The sequence below is a fragment of the Puntigrus tetrazona genome, chromosome 19 (genome assembly GCF_018831695.1).
Source record: "Puntigrus tetrazona isolate hp1 chromosome 19, ASM1883169v1, whole genome shotgun sequence".
In the NCBI taxonomy this organism is placed as follows: domain Eukaryota; kingdom Metazoa; phylum Chordata; class Actinopteri; order Cypriniformes; family Cyprinidae; genus Puntigrus; species Puntigrus tetrazona.
Genome location: NC_056717.1, coordinates 18,761,559 through 18,780,597, shown reverse-complemented (window position 1 = coordinate 18,780,597; position 19,039 = coordinate 18,761,559). Strand labels below are relative to the sequence as shown.

The following is a 19,039-nucleotide window of genomic DNA, read 5'->3' as shown; positions in this document are numbered from 1 at the left end:
TGAGAGAGAAAGAGAGGGGTGGGGGAGTTAATCAAGGGTTTGCCTTCAGGCCACTCATCGTGACAAAACATGCTGTGACCTCGGTCACTGGGCACCCCCTTGCCACTCCATCTTGTTTTGCTTGCAGTGAAGAGAGTCTTTCCCATTACAGTGTCCGGGGTCTCTTAGTGACCAGGCCATTTTTCCAAACAGCAAGCAAGGATTCTTTCGGAAACTGCTTTGGTTCTGGCTTGACAGTAAGGCGTTGTTTTCAAAGCAAACTAGTGTTTGCTCATGCCTTGTAATGGGTTTTTGTGGTTGAAACGCACCACACCAATCTCTTCTGCTTTCAATGCTTTTTTTGTATTTGGGTATGCAGTGGGCGGGTGTGTATAAGGTAGTGAAAGGAAATTATTGCTTCTCATTCTTCACATCTTAGAGCACATGTACATGCATACAGTTGATACAAACACACACACACACTCCTGACTGCTCTTATATAATAATCAGTAATTGCATTCTAATATTGGGTATGTTCTTAGAGTGCATATCCCTCCTACACATACAGAGCAGATGATATGAAATTTGTAATATCTGTTGTACATGTGAAATATGGGAAAGAATGGTCAAGTGTCTATTTATTTTTTATTATGCCATTATTATTATATTACCATCTTGCTGTTGTAAATTTAAGCTTTGAGATATTGGTAGGTATAGTAACCAGTATTTTTAGTATTGGTAATACCGTGTATATATTAAGAAAAATGTCTTATTCCATATTTAACATGATTTTGATGTTCTGTTTTAAAAGCTGCGTTTTGAAATGCCACATCACTGTGCCTTTATTATTCACTGTTTGATTTGGCTAAAATTAAATTTATTTTTCTCTTTATTTTTCAGATAAAATAGAGGAAGCACAGAAGGAGCTCAAAGACCCCAAAGTTGCACACAAAGGTAAGATTCATCATATAAAACAACATTTCTTTCAAATGCAACATCAACAGGAAGATTCTCTCTCCCCCTCCTTAATATCAGAGATCAGACAAGCTCATCTGCTGGTTTAAAGGGGAATAGCTGGGTTTCTTTGTTTGGCAGTTGAATTGCTCTGTTTATTACAGCAATCACGTTCCAAGGTATATAACTTTCTGATGTTGAATTCAGTGCAAATTCCACAATATTGTTTTAAACATACCTTTACTCGGCTTCCCAAGTCCAACACCATTTGCTTGTACTAAAATTGCATCTGTGACCAGGTTCTCTGGTCTGTCAGCTTTCTGCTTTCGAAGGTGTACTGGATGTCCTGGGGGTTTTCAGAACTTCCAGGACCTCTGCTGGTCACTGTATTTAGATCTGCTGGACTTGCACTGTGTGAATGGATCAGAATGGATCCTTGGCTTGATCCCAAAATGCAGGAGCAGCTATTTAAAAGCCACGTTTCACCAATATACATGGAAAAACAGCATAGATGTTGCATAATAGCCTGGAATAGGAACATGTTATAGATTATGTAAAAGCAAAAATGAAAACTCTGAAGTGAATAAGCTGTTACGGTCTTTGTTTATATGAGAACATGGCTCCATGAAACAGCACCTTGCACAGTTAATTAATGTAATCCTTTGTTACTATAATACAATGATATGACCATACTTATCTACAAGGGTAGATTCTGGCCCTATTTTTCTTAGTGGTGATGTTACAGGTTACATCAGAATGCAACTGGTTTAAGAATGCGTAAACCACTTCTCAAAATACAGCAGCTAGTGATGTCACCAGTCATCTCCACAGTAATCCTGAATCCGTTAAAGACGGTTAATTAGCTCAGTGCTCACGGATGTCCTCACATCCTCTTTCTACGTTCTCTAGAAACATGTAAGGAAGTTTAACTGTTGATCACTGACTTACTAAGGTTACAAACAAAATAAGGTTAGATTGAAGTATTGGTGAAATCCTAAGAGGCCTTTTGAATTTCTGGGGAATTCCTGAGGCATCCAGGAAATGATGACTTTGTAATTCTAACACCTAACCACTTCTCTCCACCAACCGTGCCAAGCAAAGTAAAGTAGGGAAACCCTAATAAGTGCAGGGTTGCCACAGATGTTCAGGCTTGGTTACGTGTTTTGTAACTACTTGGCATCAGGCATACAAAGAGCCTTCAGTATAACTTTAAGACCACAGGGAGTCCAAACACAGCAAATGCGGTAAGCTCTGCCCATCAATGAGTAATTGTGGACAGTATTCAGTTGTGTATGCGCTTCACCATGTTTCCTTTTCCAAATTAAGAGTGATTTGTTTTCTGGCAGATGTTGACTTAGCTGCTTGGGTCTTACTGTTTGGCGTATCTGGACCACATTCAATCTAAGGACAGGTTTAATTAATTTACACAAGCTTGTTCATCCACAAAAACACCTCCACGCAACTTATTTCATATTGTCTTTCTCTGCCAATTGACTAAGAGAGAATAGATATAATAGAAGAAGGAAGGTAAGGCTCATCCCAACTAGCACAATTGCAGTAGTGAATGAGATGTAGGAGAGCAAGTTAGGGAGGGTTGGGAGAGGGAGAGCGAGAGAGGGATGGTGACAGAGGGTTGAGAAACGGAGAGTGGGTTTTGTACATAATGATGCGTGGGCCTCAGTAGCAGCTCAGGAGATCTTCTAGATTCCAAAACAGTCTTGTCTATGTGCTAGCTGTCAGAGGCACTGGTGCAGCTTATGGAAAACTGGGTTTGTTAAGAAAAGGATTTTTTTTTTTTTTTCATTGTAAATTGAAATGGTTCGTCCATCCTACAATTCATCAATACTCACTGCTTAGGTATGTTTTGTTTGTCTTATATTAGTAAGATTTTTATTGTTGTTTTCTTGTCTGTATATCTTTTTGGGTAATCTGTGCTGTTAATGAGTAAAGAGTCTATGGTTTGATTTTGTTTTGCCTACGAACTTTTGCATGATGAAAGGTATTCTGCTAGGAAATGAAAGCAGAAAATAACAGACGTGTTTCCTTTGAAGATTGTTAGGAAAATGCATGGGCGATTTGTGTTGAAAGATGACAAATGTTTGCTATAATGTGTATTCGATCACACAAACAGAGATTTGTCTAATTTTTGATTTTTAGGCTTTATGTCTAAATATACATTTTATGTTTTTGTGCACTAAATTGCACTGTGACAAATAAAACATCATATAATTATTGTAATATGTCATTAATTCATTGCTTAAGATGCCAGATGTTTCAGTTAACATTCAGTTAACTTAATAACTTTTGCAAATCTCTTGTTTGTTGTGTAACCTTGATTTTTTTTCTTTAAGGGCTACATAACCTTGCAATAATACAATAAGAAATAAGTTGTGTGTTGCGTGTAGGTATTTATGTGAATGTTTAAGGGTTAACCTTGTGGTTGTTTGTAAAAAATGTATTTTAACTTATTTTCTTTAAATTTAATTAATGAAATTACAAAATGTGTTGGCCATAATGATTATATATATATTATATACAATTTTGTGTTGCTTTGTTTTGTTTTTCCTACAGACATAAATGAAAGTACTGGCAGAAACACTGAAAGCATCAAAGGACTGAAGAGGAAAAAAGTGGCACAAAACCAGCTAAAGAAAATTCCCAAATCTCCTGTTAAAAAGCAATCACAGACCAAGAAATCCATTTCTCCAAGCATCTCTGCTTCATCCAAGGAGGTCACACCCTCCTCTTCTTTTTCAAACAGTCCATCACATGAATTGCCTGAACCTCAAGATACTGAAGATGCACCACAGGATGCATCTGGATCTAGAGCAGTAAAAGTGGAGCACAAAGAGTCATTAACCTTAGAGCCACAGGTTCTCAGTCACAAAAGTACTGCAGAGGAACCTTGTGTTTCAGGGCCTGTGCAGGCAGATAGCTGGTGTGGCAACGGCACCAACAAAAGCGCATCTCCTTCTCACACAAGTGCTCCTCTTGAGGTACTGCTCAAGGCTATGGAGCCAGATTTCAATACACTGACAGAAAGGAAAAACAGCAATCCAATAGGGCATCTTGGAAAATCAGTTTCTATTCCTGTCACTTATTCAGACTATGCTATGACTATGCCTGCCGTAAATTTCAATGTCCAGTCACAACCCTCATTTGTACCATTCAATGCAGCCAAACAGTTCTACAGCAGTGTGGCATCTACAGGGCAACACACAACACAGCAGTATGTGAACATGTCAGGAAATCGTCAGCAGGACAAACCAGGATTCCAGAAAAGCTATAGTGTGGGTCCTTCACTTACCTTGACACATGCACCTGTTCCATCTGGATCAGGTGGCTTTCCTCAGAGCCAGCCCCCTGTTGTTCAAACATGCCAGTCTTTGTCAGCCACAGTCCCAAACTCAATTCAAGTCCCTGTCACACCAGGTTTCAACCCTGTTCAGATGACAACGGTGGTCAATTTTGGTGCAAGCCAAGTATCTGATATCTCTGCAAAAGATCAAAAACCAAAAAAGCAAGGGAAGTATGTCTGCGAATACTGTAAAAGAGCTTGTGCCAAGCCAAGTGTGCTTCTAAAACACATAAGGTCTCACACAGGAGAAAGACCTTACCCATGTGTGACGTGTGGTTTTTCATTTAAAACAAAGAGCAACTTATACAAGCATAAGAAGTCTCATGCACATGCTATCAAACTGGGTTTGGTAAAAGACTCCGGAAGTGGATCCCTCTCTCAAGAGTCGGACAAAGGCCTGGCCACACATTCTGATGTGGAGGAAAGCGGGGACAGTGATGAGGAAGGTAGTGCAGCAGACCTAGACCCAGATTCTTCACAAAGCAGCCTAACGGCACTGTCTGAGAGCAGTCTGCATAGTGCAGGCATGGTACCAGTAAGCCAAGGAGATTCCGAGCCTTCACTAGTGTTTGAAACTCTGAAACCATTGGTTTCTCAGAAAGGATGTGAGCCAAAGGTCCCTGCTGCTCTCCCTAAAGTGGTTGTTCACCCTGTAAATGTTTCACCCTTGCGTGCAGACAGCCCAAGAGTTACAGATTTGGCACCTGAACATGCCACAGCTCAGAGGCAAAGGGATTTTCAGTCAACAAACTTGCGGTCCAATGTAATGGTTCTGTCCTCACTGAAAGAAGTGGATTGCACAAGTCCTCTACAAGATTCAGTTAGCGAGGATGAAGATCAGCATTGTAAATCACCACTAGGAGGCAGCCATGCCCAGCTACAAAGGCAACAAGCAACTGATTACTCTCAACAACCACAAGGCAAATGTCTGCTTAGTCCTCGAAGTCTTGGAAGCACTGACTCTGGCTACTTTTCACGTTCTGAGAGTGCAGATCAAGCTATGAGTCCCCCAAGTCCTTTTGTTAAGATAACTCCACCTTCAGAAACTGAAATTACAAAAGCCCCACAAATTCCCCCATCCCCTGTTGTGGCAACTGTCATGCATGTAGCACCTGTTGAGAAGACTCGAATTCCTTCAGGACAAATGCGTCCTCCATTAGAAACCAAAACTCTTTCGCTTGAGGAGCGAATCTCAAAGCTGATCTCAGACAATGAGGCTGTTGTGGATGACAAACAACTAGACAGTGTCAAACCCAGGAGGACTTCCCTTTCACGAAGGGGGAGCATTGACTCCCCTAAATCCTACATATTTAAAGACTCTTTTCAATTTGATCTAAAACCGCCAGTAAGAAGATCTAGCTCCAACTCGGACATACCAAAATCGCCATTTACTCCGACAGACAAATCCAAGCCAGTATTTCTTCTTTCTGTACCACCTCAGTATCCAGCTATGGACTGTTTACCAATTACAAGAAGTAATTCAATGCCTACAACACCTGGTCAGTCAGCTCTCTTCCCCAATGTAACACCTCAGCCTCACCCACTAAGGATCTGTCATTCATTTGATGACAAGATTAGTTCACTAAATGATGATGTGTTCTCTTCAGCTCCTTCTACTCCCAATCCTGCTGTGCATCCTCGTACACTAGTGAGACAGATAGCAGTTGAGGATTTGTCCACAAATGATGGTCATGTTCTTATCTCTGTTCATTCTATGGATGAGAGCCATCACGGACCAATTATTACACATGAACTGCGAAGCAAGTCTTTTGAGCATGCAACAGAAAGAAACCGAAAACCCCAGCAAAATAAAGGGACAATGTATGAATGTGAGACTTGCCGTAACCGTTACAGAAAACTGGAAAATTTTGAAAATCACAAGAAGTTTTATTGTTCTGAACTGCATGGTCCAAAAAACAAGCCTATGCATGCCAGAGAGATTGAGACAGAAGTTTTCGGACGTGGAATTCAGCAGCCCCTTTTAAACAGAAATGCTGTAAATACTGGCATTGTAGAGCAACCCATTATGGTAAGAAAAAGAAGGAAAATTAAAAGTGTTGGAGATGATGATGACCAGTCTCCAACTGAAACCACTCCTCCATGTTCAAGAAGTTTTGACTCATGCCAGACCTCTACAGGTTTGATAGGGAGACCTTATTCTCAGCATACCCAGTCCTTAAGTAACACTGCTGTTTTAGGACAAATACAGATAATTGGAAGAGCTGCAGAATCACAGGAGTCAAGACTATCTCCAATAAGAGAGGCTCAGATCAGCACACCAAATAAAGAAAGAGGAGACCTCCAGAGACAAGGAAGTGGAACTTCAGTCATTCGACATACCAACTCCCTCAGCCGACCAAATTCTTTTGAAACATCTGAGTCCATTGACAGGTCATCTCCAGTGGATCCAGTGGAAAAGGAAGTAGTAAAGAGCTCTGTAAAAGGTCATAAAGAGGCTGCAGTGAATTTATCTTCACAGAGTTACCATGACAGAATGTCTATACCCAAATGTTCCAGCCAAGGAATGGAACCTCATGGTAAGCAAACCTTTGCCATTGCTAGTCATGGTATACCTGTACAGCAATCACGGCTTGTGCGGCAGAACAACATTCAGGTCCCTGAAATCTTAGTAACAGAGGAACCAGACAGAGATCATGAAACTCCAGTTGTAGAATCAACAGAGAAACCTTCAGAAACATTCAACTGGCCTCAGAGGAGTGAGAGCTTGTCTAAACTGCCAACAGAAAAACTCCCTCCAAAGAAAAAGCGCATACGACTTGCGCAAATGGAACACTCTTCTGGTGAATCTAGCTTTGAGTCAAGTCTCTCTCGTAGCCTTAGTAGAGATAGTAGCTTGTCAAGGTGCTCTAGTATTTCAGCCTCTTTTGACAGAGATGATCCACCAAGATCTGACAGCCCATCAAGGGTTGATAGTGTTGGGAAGCCACCTGAAGCTCAAGGGATCCCTGTAGCAAACAACACTCTTGGAGTGCCAGGCATGATGAGACGTGCTACCTCAGAACAAATTAGCTGCACTCAGTCATCATTGGAAATTTCATGTGACTACCGTAGCAAATCCTTTGATTGCAGCAGCATGTCACCCAGCAGGCCTTTGTCACCAATGCAGACTGCCCTGCCAAAAATGTCACATTGTCCTCCAACTACCCAGGTGCCTCTCATTGAAAGAAGAAGGGGTCCTCTGGTACGTCAGATGTCCTTAAAGATTGCACCAGAACCTCAATTACCAGTGAAACAGACTCCCCCCATCCAAAGAGTCTCCTTTACTAATGAATGCTCTGGGTCCCAACCTAGATCAGTAAATATGAACACATCTACACTTGTTCATTCTGTTGCTTTACATTCTGGAGAGGCCCCACTACCGAAAAATGAGCAAGTGGTTCAAAGCATCAATCTTGGAAGCCAAACTCAACAGCCCCAAGTTCATGGTCTTCCACATCCATGGCATCAGACCTCAAGGGTTGTGGCATGCCATGTACAACCTCTTGTCCAAATGGTGGCTGGTCAAACAGATGTTCAGAAGAGCTCTGAGGAAAAAAATAAGAAGAGCTTTGTACCAAAATACCAAATGAATTGCTCTGTACTGAAAACAGGCCAGACATACCCTTTAGCAGGTGTACAAGGCACACAGATCACTTTGCCAGTGATAACTATACCAATTGCTAATGAAATTAAAGTCTCTCAGTCAAATGATGGAATGCAAAATGTCTATGTAGCACAACCAGGTTATCAGGCTGTAATCAGTAAGCCCCCAATTGTACTGCCTGCTGGTCCGCAAGTTGATACAGCATCTCATATAACACCAGTATCTACACCTGTACCACAGATTCTAATCACCCATGAGCACACCCTAGCACCTGCTTCTGTGGCTTCTAAGGTTAGCTTCCCTACGGTACATGTTGCAAACAGTGATTCAAAGACTGGACCAGAAATTCAAGCTCACAGGCAACCTGGGTCTGTTGCTATACAGATGAAAAACAATATGAAATCTACTGAGCAAAACCAAACCACTGAGCAAAGCATCCTGTCTCTGGGTTCACTGCATTGTACACAAAAACTGGCATCTGCAAATTTATGTCCCCAAGAGTCTACTGCCTCAAGCAAGCGTATGCTTTCTCCTGCCAATAGCCTGGACATTGCAATGGAAAAAACACAGAAACGGGCTAAAGATGAGCATGGAGCTGCGTGCCTCACAGATGGTAGATCTCTAAACTACTTGAACTCAAAGATGTCAGAAATGACCAGGCAGAGGAAGTTAATGCTGGTTAGACAGGTCTGTACCACAGAGCCAGTGGATAGCCCAATTGAGACTGATGCCCCAGAACAATTGCCAGAGACTTCAGAAGCTGACAAGAACACTCACACACCAGTATCTCAGACAACAACTGAGGTCAGTGAACAGGAAATGGAGAGCAGAACTCCCACAACACCTGCAACATGTTCTTCACCCAGAGTTCAAAACTATACCATGCCTGAAAATTCCACTCTGAAGCCACTAGAAAAACCTGAGGAGCAGAGATGGTCTCCATCCAAATCTCCTCTGAGGCCTCCAACGTTTCAGGGACAAGTGAAGTTAGCTTCTTCTGTGTCTGTTGTCAACACCAGAGACAGTCATCGCTTGTCTTTCCCTAGTCTGAAAACAGCTACAACCTTCACCTGGTGTTTTCTCATGAAAAGGAAACCCCTTCACATTCAACAGGCAGACCAGAGGATCTCTGCCTACTCTGCATGGGTAGTAAACCCCAATAATCCCAATCCATTGGGGCTTCCCACAAAAGTAGTGATGTCACTGTTTGACTCCAAACAGACATCCAAGAAAATACACTACACCCAGGCAAAAACAACAACTTTAAAATCTGACATCTTGACCTACTCTGGGAAGCTAAAGGACATATTGCCAAAAGTAAGATCATTTTGAACATACAGTTTGCTATTACAATGGAATGGTATGCATTGTTAATTAACACATTCTTCTTGTATTTTTCATTGATTTAGGTTTTGATTCAGCAAAGATCTGTGCCAACTGAGAATAGTGGAAAAACAAAACCAGAGACTCAACCAATTAATCAGACAGAGTCTGACAGAGATTCTTCCAAATCTGAACCCCAGCGAGTGAAGATTTTTGATGGAGGGTTTGTAAATCTAATTTATTTTACCCAACTTCACAAAAACTTGACAAGTTCTAAAATTTGTTACATGTGTTATGTTTTCAGTTACAAGTCGAATGAGGAGTATGTGTATGTTAGAGGGCGTGGAAGAGGAAAATACATCTGTGAAGAATGTGGAATCCGCTGCAAAAAACCTAGCATGCTGCGGAAACACATCCGTACTCATTCGGACATCCGGCCATTTCACTGCACCCACTGCAACTTCTCTTTCAAGACCAAAGGTGGGTTGTTTGAAAAAACTGAGTTAAGTTATCCTTAAAGTTTGCTTTCCTACTCAAATTATAATTATTAATTATCACAAGTAGTAATGAACAGATCTTGTGCAAACTATTACAAATATATATATATATATATATATATATATATATATATATATATATAGGCTAATCCAGAAAAAAATTGCCTTCTATCATGAATGGTCAACTCATACACGTGCATAAGGACAAATCTAAACATGTTTGTTCACTTGAAAGGTTTCATTTTAAAATTAAAGTTGTCAGGATTAAGAACAGTTAGGTAATTTAGATAATTCTTAGGGATAGTTGGGTATTATTTCTGTACAAAGTGTTTTTTTCTTACCTGCTTTTTTGAAGACTGCCTGTTCTCTTAAAAAAGCCAGTATGATTCATCACAGTTGAACTTCCCACGCGGCACTGCAGAACAGCACACAGTGTCAGACCAGCCCACGTTCCTTTAAGAACTTCTTTATCAGTTACTCACCCATTACATAGTGCTAGTGCTTGGGAACATTTCATGCTTATGTAAACCACTCCCATGCCCTGCATCCGCCTCCCACCTGAGTGACCTCTTTGTTCCCTTTAACCACACAGGGAACCTAACTAAGCACATGAAGTCCAAAGCCCACAGCAAGAAGTGCATGGAAATGGGAATTGCTGTGGGTATTATTGAAGACCAGGACACAGAAGACTCAGGTAGAAGTCTCTTATGTGCTTTTGGAAATATCAATCTTAATCAGACCATCATATAGGAGAGTTTATTTAAAGGCCGACCCTTAACCAACCAACTTCAGAAAGCAGAAACTAAAGTTTTGTTTACACCGTTACATATTCATTTTTAACAACATAATCAACCTGACCATTAATAGACTTGCTAATAATAGCACCATCTGTTAAAAGTGGATTGTCCCTGGCTATGTTCTGTTGCAGTGATGATCAATGGCAATGCCATGGTCTAATTAGAGATTCTAAACGCAGTCTTTTTCCTTGTTAACTCTTGGTGCATGTGGGCGGCATACACAGCGTTTACTGTGAGGAAATTGCTGTCTAATTTTAGCAGGAAAGAGAGAGAGAAGCTGTGAGCTTTCTCTGGTCTCAGTTACTGAGAGCATATTTGTTTTCCTCTCACACAGTTACACACAAGCTGTCAAGCACAGGCTGCATTTGTGGTCTGAGGTGTTAATGTCTTCCCTATATAATGTGATGAGTATTTCTAGACCTATCATCTCTTTTTTGCTATGTGGTACATGTGAAAGCTATAACTCTGGAAAGAGAAAGATGTTGAAAAACACAACATTACTTCAAGATTCAGTTAAATTCTGTCATCTGTAGGTCACAATAGTATTGTAAAAAGTCCTTCTGAGAATTTTTGAAGTAGCCTTTTTTTTATAGATGTATCCACTTAAATTAGCTATAGTATACCGTTTTTCCTGCTCTTTTGTTCATTAAGTTGTTTTCCCTTAAAGGTGATCGAGGTAGAGCAGGAAGTGCTGAGAGACAAGACTCAGATGGTGATGACTCTGATGGCCCAGACGATGAAGACAATGATGGGGAAGAGGAAGACGAGGAGGACAGTCAGGCAGAGTCTGGCCTTTCTGCAACACCTTCTGTTTCTGCAAGCCCACAGCATCTTCCTGCTAACCAGGCTGACATGGCTCCTAGCTCTCTGCTGGCGAAGATGTCCATCAGCCCGAATAGAAGCCCAGCTCCCCAATCTCAGCCTCCTCAAGCTTCAGACTCCCAGACTTCAGACACAGAGTCTGTGGCTATGACAAGTCCAGTTTTGTTGGTCAGACAGATGTCAATTTCTGCGTCCTGCTCAAGCCCTGGCTCTTGTCCCACCTCTTTCACATCCCACCCTGCCCTTGCCTCAGAATCCCACACCTCTGATACGGACTCTGTGCACATGATGAGCCCAGTGTCACCTTGCAGGCAGATGTCCATCGACTACCCTGACTTTGATGTTCCCCCTAGTCCCCCAGTGCCAGGCAAGGGTGGCAAGCTCGGCCAGGTGAGACCCGTGTCCTCGCAGTCATTGTCTTTCCCGTCATGCATCCCTCCCTCTCTACATGTACACCTCACCCCATACCAGTACCCGACCCCATATGCATTCCAATGTCTTGAGTCTCGCATGCCTGGCACGTCAGCAAAACTGCTTTGAATGCATGAAAAGGTGAATAGAATTTTAATGTAGTCACTGACTGCTATTGTTGTGTTGCTTGGCTGTGTTGATAAAAGCATTCATAAAGTTGTTCTTTAACAGGAAGGAGTATCCCAGCCTGCAAGTGAGTGCAATGCCAACGTCGACCGTGGTACTCAGACCTCTTCTGACCCTCTTCAGGGACACTTGCACTTTCCGAATGCAGATCTAATCCACGAACCCAGAGTGGAGGCCACTACTCATCTCTTCAGCCACCTGCCCTTGCACTCCCAACAGCCCCCTCGTTCCCCATACAGCATGGTACCTGTGGGTGGCATTCAACTTGTTCCCGCCGGCTTGGCTGCTTACTCCACATTTGTACCTATTCAGGCCGGCCCAGTTCAGTTAACTATCCCTGCACTCAGTGTGATCCACAGGCAGACTGGAAGCCCTCTCCCAGCCCCCAGCACCTCGCCCAGGCCAGAGGGTTCCCCAACCCAGCCGCTGGTAGTTCAGGAACCAGTCAGCAGTGTACTGCCTTGTTTCCCTCTGGGCCAAGTGGCAGGGCTTCAGACACTAGGTGCTCCCCAAACTGCCCTGCAGCCAGTGGGTTTGGAGACCTTGAGTGTGGTGGGTTTGACCAACTCCACCCAGCTGTTGCCTCAACAGAGTCTGCCATTAAATGCCACCCTAGGCGTACAAGTGTTGGCAGCTAGCCCTGCCCCTCAGTGCAGCACTGCTTCCCCAGCACAAATCCCTGGCCTACAGATCCTCAACATTGCCCTGCCAGCTCTTATACCATCCCTCAGCCCCCTTTCTGCTCTCAGCCCACTTCCTGCAGCCCAGGACAAGCCATGTAGCCCTGAGGGTGTAGCATCTGTAACTCCACCAGCACAGGTTGCAGATTCGCCACCAGCCACTTCTTCAGCCAGTCCTCCAACAGCCAATCCAGGAGATGTTCCTACAAATGCAAAGCCATCCGCAGAGCCAAAGCAGGTCTCTCAAAACAGCCCTAGTGCTGGATCTAAGGACACAGGTGGTGTTGAGAAGACTACAGCCATGATAAACAAAGTGAAACCACCACCACTACAACCTCTTTCACCCTCCTCATTCTCTAATGAGAGAGGATGTGAGGTTGCACACAAGGCAACAGCAGGTGGGGCTACTGAAATGAAACCACAGCAACCACTCTCTAGACAGCCAGTGACTGATGACTACAATGAAGCCTCCAGTGATGACGAGGATAGACTTGTCATCGCTACCTGAGAGTCCCAATAAAAGCTCTTTCTTTTCTGCCTATGAATTTCTCTCTCTCTTTCCACCTCTTTCTCCTTCTTTTTTGTAAAACTTTGTCACTTTGTAAAACTGAAACACTTCAGGAGGTTTGCGGCTCTGCAAGCCTTCTCTAAAAGCACATTTTCTGACAGTCATATTGTATGTGCAATCATAAAATGATGACCAATTATTTTATTTTATACTTTTTTGTCAGCACCAGACAGTTTTTCTTTTCTTTTTGTACATGTTGTATAGACAATTGTGCCTTTTGGAGTTTCTCGTTTAGAAACCTGTATATAATATCTTATAAATCTAGTAGTTACCTATTTGGAAGTTAAGTTCATATGGAAGTTAAAGAAGAATGGAGGAAATTTGTTTTATTTTTTAAATGTTTTCTTTTTGAAAAGTTTTATGTCTATCGTACATTGATGGGGAAATTAATGTTGTACTGATATATAAACATTTCTATGGCTTTTGGGGGGCAGTGTTCTTGTGCACAGATGTTGTGGTCAAGTATTTATTATATTCCACCTGGTGCCCATTTTGAACTCCATAAGTCCATAGGTATGAGTAAAATGGTGGCTTTACATTTGCTGTATCTATACTATCGACAGTATCAGTAAAACCTTGTTTACAAGTGCAGAAATGCCTCTGAAGTCTTCTTTTTTAAGTGCTGTAATTAGCTATCCGATTTATCTTTTTTTCCTCCTTTAAACAACCCTGTAGAAAGGGTTATTCCCGGGACTCTCCAAGACGCTACAATTATTCAGCAGTTCAAATCACTAATGAGGAGCTTGGAGAGGCCGGCAAATTACGTCACCAATCAGTTCCTTCACAAGGCTTTATTGACTACGACACTGTCCTTGTCTCAAGAGGCTTGGAGCAAAAGCTCTCATTACAGCTCCAGAATGACTCATTCAGTTGATAGTATTGCTGTTGCTGCCGCTGCAGTCCAACAAGACTGTGACTCAATAACGCTACCTGCTGTTATTGTCGTGTTATTGCATACAGAGGAGTGCAGGAAGGTGGGGTGGGGGAGGATGTTGCTTAGTTACCCAGCCCACAGAAGAGCATAAGAGTGGGTGAGACTCTCTGGAAACAACTCTGAACATTCAGTCCATCCAAACCTGATGAATTAATCCAAAGTGAGAGTAGAACATTAAAACTCACTAGTGAACACTGAGCTATTCTGCAACGGAAACAACGTTCCTAGATTTAACCATAATGTAGATGTGTGTGAATTTCAAACTTTCCACCTCACTCCAAACTAATCCTCATTGACAAATATCACTGCATGTTTGCATCAGTTCTAATCTGTAAAAGGGAAAAAATAAGTTTCACCATTAGAACCTGTATGCACAGGTGGGGCTTAGCTTTGTCTATAAGTACGATGTCAGAATATTTGAAAAATATTAATGCAGTCATGCCACCCTTGCCTGAGGAGAGCAAGACTGAAAAACAACTGCATATTTCCATAATTGTCCTTAATGCAGCATCCATATTCAGCTGATCTTAATAGATTGGTTTCATTGTTGTCCTAATTCTCTGTCTTAGACTCAACAAGCGGGAACAGGCTACAGATATGGAATCTTCGTGCTGCAATATTTAATACATTTTTGAAGTGGGTGGAGGGTAGAAAATTGTGAGCATAAACTGGCCTGAGTTTCCATTAACCGGGTTTTCCATTGGGCAGGGACAGAGCTAGAGGCTAAAGTTTCTAAACCGCTGCTAGTATTGCTTAATATACTAAAGTCTGTAATGATGAATACACACCAAATTATTTTAAATTACTCTCTGAAACGGATTTAATTACAATTACAAACCAATCCATTAACAAATAAAATTGTGCTAAAAAGCCTATTCTGTTTAGTAGCAGGTTAATCTGTGACGATTTATTGTAACTTCAATGAACTTTACTGGGCAGCATGGACGAATAGTTTTTTCATAGCCAAAATTTAAATTACTTCATTACATTTTCAACTGATAATAATTTTCAAACCTTTAAATTCGATAGGGTTAACTTTACAGTATCACTCAACACTGATTATTAAAGAGCTGCCAATACAAACTCAGACTTAAGCAACACTTTTTGCTCTCAGATCATTCTTAAATCATTTTAAATACAGATTTAAAATCGTAAGGAATAATTAAATGGCTATGAAACTGTTTAAAGTAAAAAAAAATCTTTGCACACTGTACCTATGACAGGAAATAAATTAAAATAAAGCATATTGGCCTTCGCGATCCTAGACAGGAACTAAAACACATAAACGTGTCCTACTCCGTTTCCTAAACTTTCTAAACTGTCTCATATTTTACAGCAGTCAATGATATTTGGAAAAGAAATGTGTGAAAATATTCAGATGTAATCATTCATATTAGTAATCAACATATGAAGTGGATCAAAACAGTTCATCAAAGTAGTCCTAAAACCAAAACGCATTTTGATTTTAGGTTTTAGGGCAAATTTATGAAAGGTTTTCCCATTTTAAATGCTGGTGTAATTTAATTACACTATTTTTTTCCTATAACTGTAACTGACTGCAGTTACATTCATTTCGTAATTAAATTACGTAATGTTACTGGTTATTATAATAGACAGGAAATGTGTAATACAATAAACAACACATTTATTACTCACAGTAATCCTGAAGAGAAGCCTCCTTTATTTTTTCAGGTCTGTATTCGCGCGCCCTCTACTGCCCCTTACAAAAACTACTCAGTGGAGACTTGCTTGCCATGAAAAAACTTGGCACCGATCGGCCGCCCGGCGTCTCCATCCCGCTGGAATCTCAGGAATACAAAGTTCTTATCTCGCTCCACACGTTGCTTGTCGGTGACTATTAACAAACAGCATTGTGTTCGCGCGCGCGAGCGAGCGGGCGGGAGGCGGAGAAGGCGCGTATATAAACGCTCCTGTACAGGAGCGTGCTCTGGATTACCGAAAGATGCACGAGTGCATTGAGGAGACCGCAGCTCAATAGTGCAAAACAGAAACTTTTGAACAGTTTGCGAATTTTTTGGATTATCACTTTTTTTTTTGCCGAATCAGGGACTTAAATAAAATGGATTTGAGGATTGTTTTCCCAGTGTTGTCCATGCTGTCATCTGGGATTTTTGACTTGGGTATGTACTTTACATCCATTGTTTGCGTTAAAGGTTATTTGACGTAGTTTTCTTAATTACTTAAAAAAAGTAAATAATTAAAGTTTACGTTCAGTGCAATGCGTCCAAATTGCGGACCTAAGAGCGCAGGTGTGATTAAGTAAACAGCATTGCTTTATGACCTTGCCTTAAAAAACGCAAGAAAGAGATAGTTTTAATATCCTTGCAGACTGCATAACTGTCATTTTTAATTGAGCGTGACGAATTCCAGCTTTTCCAGTCCATCGAACACAGTTTTGCATCTTAAGAGTGTAAAACCTTTATTTATTTAGGTTGCTGTTTTATGATTTTAGCTGCTGCAGCATCTTTGGGTCAAGGCGCGCCGACCTCCGTGCGTCACTCCAGGACCAAGAGGTGCTCCTGCGCAAGTTTTATGGATAAAGAGTGCGTCTACTTTTGCCACCTGGACATAATATGGGTCAACACGCCAGAGTAAGCGATTACATCTCATGAATTAAAAAGAAAATGGAAAAAGTCATTATACGACTAAGGTTGTTTGCTAATTATTTTGTCTTTTCCCCCAGGCGAACCGTGTCGTACGGACTTGGAAACGCTCCACGTAAGAAGCGCTCGGTTACAGAACCTGTCGTGCCCAGGGCGCGCTGCAAGTGTGCAGATGGCCAAGACAAAACATGCTCTTCATTCTGTCGGCCGAACAATGCGTAAGTACATGCTGAAAGCTCATAACATGAACGTCATCGTAGTTCAAAGCCAGATAGTTTTAATCTGAAGACCGATTTCGAGGTCACGAGACTTACTGGTTAAAAAAAAGTAATAATAAAAAAATTGGGACACTTGTTTTCACGAGCCGTGTGTGTGGGAACCTCAGCAGTGCTCTAAGGCATGATAGCTGTCGTTGCATGACTTGACGAACTTGCGGAAACAGGTTTTAGTTCTATTTGTGGACTTTTATCAAACTTGTTCATAATTGAATGCTGATGTCTCTTATGAACGTTCTTTTTTTAGGCATGAAGCAGCGTCGGACGAGGCGATCCGTGCCAACCAGGGCCGAGATTGTGCCGAGAAGCAGTGCAAGCACAAGCTGGCAGACAAACAGACGAATCTTAAACGGTAAGACGAACCGCATACACTAAAAAAAAACCGAAATATATATTTATATATATAGAGAGAGAGAGAGAGAGAAAAAGAGAGATAAGCACATTCGCATTCTCACATACATTTAAGATATAATTGGGCGATTTAATTACAAGCCTCTGTAAGATTGATGTCTCTTGGGGCTGTGACAAATTACCTGTCATTAATGTTCATAGCAGATATAAGCACATTAAGTAAATACCTTTTTAAGACTGCGGTATAAAGTTAATGAACTAGTGCTAGACGGGTAAATCTGGTCAAGGGTTCTGCTTGTGTCTGCTGCGATATTAACCTTGTTGCTTTGTGTTTCCATAGAGTGAAAAACACTAAACAGATTGGTGGTATCCGCTCAAGGGCAAAGGCCATCAAGAGGATCCAACTTCTCTTGAAGAAATGGCAAGTGAAGCTGCAAAACAGGGCACGAGCGTGGACGTCCGAAAACGCCGCCTCGTAGAGGCCGAGCTCATCTTCTGCCCTTTGCTGATCCACCACAGGATTTACCTGAATAAACGGCTCGTGTCTGCTCGTTCGTCACGCCATTGGGTGCCATCAGGTGTGCGGGAACACCTGCGGATGCAAGCGTCTTGGATTGCGGTGTTTGTCGTGTGGTCTCCACCCTAGAGGAGGGTCGGCATCGGTGTGGAGGTTGTGGAGCTCAACGGGATGAAAAACTAAGAAAGATGCTGATTAAAACAAACCAAACCTCAAATTATAAACACTAACCTCTATCGGCTCTGAGCGTTTCTGAACTAGACCTTTTGGTGCATGGGATAACTGGTCGGACAAGTCAAGCGGGACGTTTAAGTTAAACCGACTGCATATAAAGACTATGCATTGAAGATATTTGTTGCACAGGAGGAATATGCCGTAACTAAACGTAACTGTGGAATCGGGGATTCCAGGAGCACATGTGTGTGACGCACATCAGGGGACACTGAACATCAGACAAAGACTTTTTCATGGATCTTGTTACTGGACTCACTCACTTTAATCACTGCAAAACAATGAAGCTCTGCAAATGCGTCAATGCATCAATCAAATTGCTATTTTTCACATTTATGTTAAATAATTATCTTTAGCCATATTGGCTGATAAGATTTTTTTCCTCAATGTTATTTCTATGAAATGAGACCAACTGCCATTAATGTGGTAAGCATTGTTAGGTAATAATAAATATTTTGCATTATTTAAACTTATTAAACTTCAGTTGCTTGTGAATTTTTCTGTTTATTATTTTACATTGCGCTGGAATGCATAATTGAATTTGTTCCAACATTAACATTTAATAGAACAGAATTATGTTCCACAACTGCAGTATATATGTTAAACAAAAATATGTGTGTCTGTATGTATATATATATATATATATATATATATATATATATATATATATATAAAACACTTTCAATAATAGTATTTTTTTTATATTGTTAAGAGGTCAAGAATGCTTCACAAAGCATACACAAGCCTTTTCAAACACATAAACAATCATGCATGAGCGGGACACAAGAAGAGCAGGTAACGTTCACAGGCATTGCAGGGATTAGTCAGCTGAAGAACAGCGCATTCATTTTCATATGGTCTTAAAGCTCTAGAAAGACATACTTCACTGAAAGCCTTACTACCTATAATAGAGTTTAACCAGGTGCAG

The 19,039-nt window shown here is 41.4% G+C and overlaps 2 protein-coding genes across 5 annotated transcripts in view; both read left to right on the top strand.

The window, feature by feature from the left end:
* The window catches only part of hivep1 (HIVEP zinc finger 1), a 52,473-nt gene extending 38,703 nt beyond the window's left edge, over positions 1-13,770 (top strand). For 3 of the 4 annotated variants that reach the window (XM_043218469.1, XM_043218470.1, XM_043218468.1), the window contains 7 exons: positions 880-933; positions 3,505-9,212; positions 9,305-9,441; positions 9,523-9,698; positions 10,308-10,409; positions 11,180-11,724; positions 11,977-13,770. In XM_043218469.1, the coding sequence (XP_043074404.1) occupies positions 880-933; positions 3,505-9,212; positions 9,305-9,441; positions 9,523-9,698; positions 10,308-10,409; positions 11,180-11,724; positions 11,977-13,119 (7,865 nt within the window). In that variant the 3' untranslated portion in view covers positions 13,120-13,770. Of the gene's footprint in view, positions 1-879; positions 934-3,504; positions 9,213-9,304; positions 9,442-9,522; positions 9,699-10,307; positions 10,410-11,179; positions 11,887-11,976 lie in introns of all 4 variants that reach the window. The other variant, XM_043218471.1, reaches the window with a different exon arrangement.
* A 152-nt stretch (positions 13,771-13,922) lies between these two features.
* On the top strand, positions 13,923-18,606 carry edn1 (endothelin 1). Its single transcript, XM_043218472.1, has 5 exons — positions 13,923-16,254; positions 16,587-16,725; positions 16,818-16,955; positions 17,260-17,364; positions 17,704-18,606. Exons 1-5 carry the CDS (start codon positions 16,194-16,196, stop codon positions 17,840-17,842), a joined length of 582 nt encoding a protein of 193 aa, XP_043074407.1. The 5' UTR covers positions 13,923-16,193; the 3' UTR covers positions 17,843-18,606.
* Positions 18,607-19,039: the final 433 nt, after the last annotated feature.

What these genes read in the sequence shown, in the direction of transcription:
- edn1 (XM_043218472.1), top strand. Translation starts at nt 16,194, where the DNA reads ATGGATTTGAGGATTGTTTTCCCAGTGTTGTCCATGCTGTCATCTGGG. An exon ending in ATATGGGTCAACACGCCAGA is followed by an intron (nt 16,726 to 16,817) that starts GTAAGCGATTAC and finishes CTTTTCCCCCAG; the next exon opens with GCGAACCGTGTCGTACGGAC. An exon ending in AAACAGACGAATCTTAAACG is followed by an intron (nt 17,365 to 17,703) that starts GTAAGACGAACC and finishes GTGTTTCCATAG; the next exon opens with AGTGAAAAACACTAAACAGA.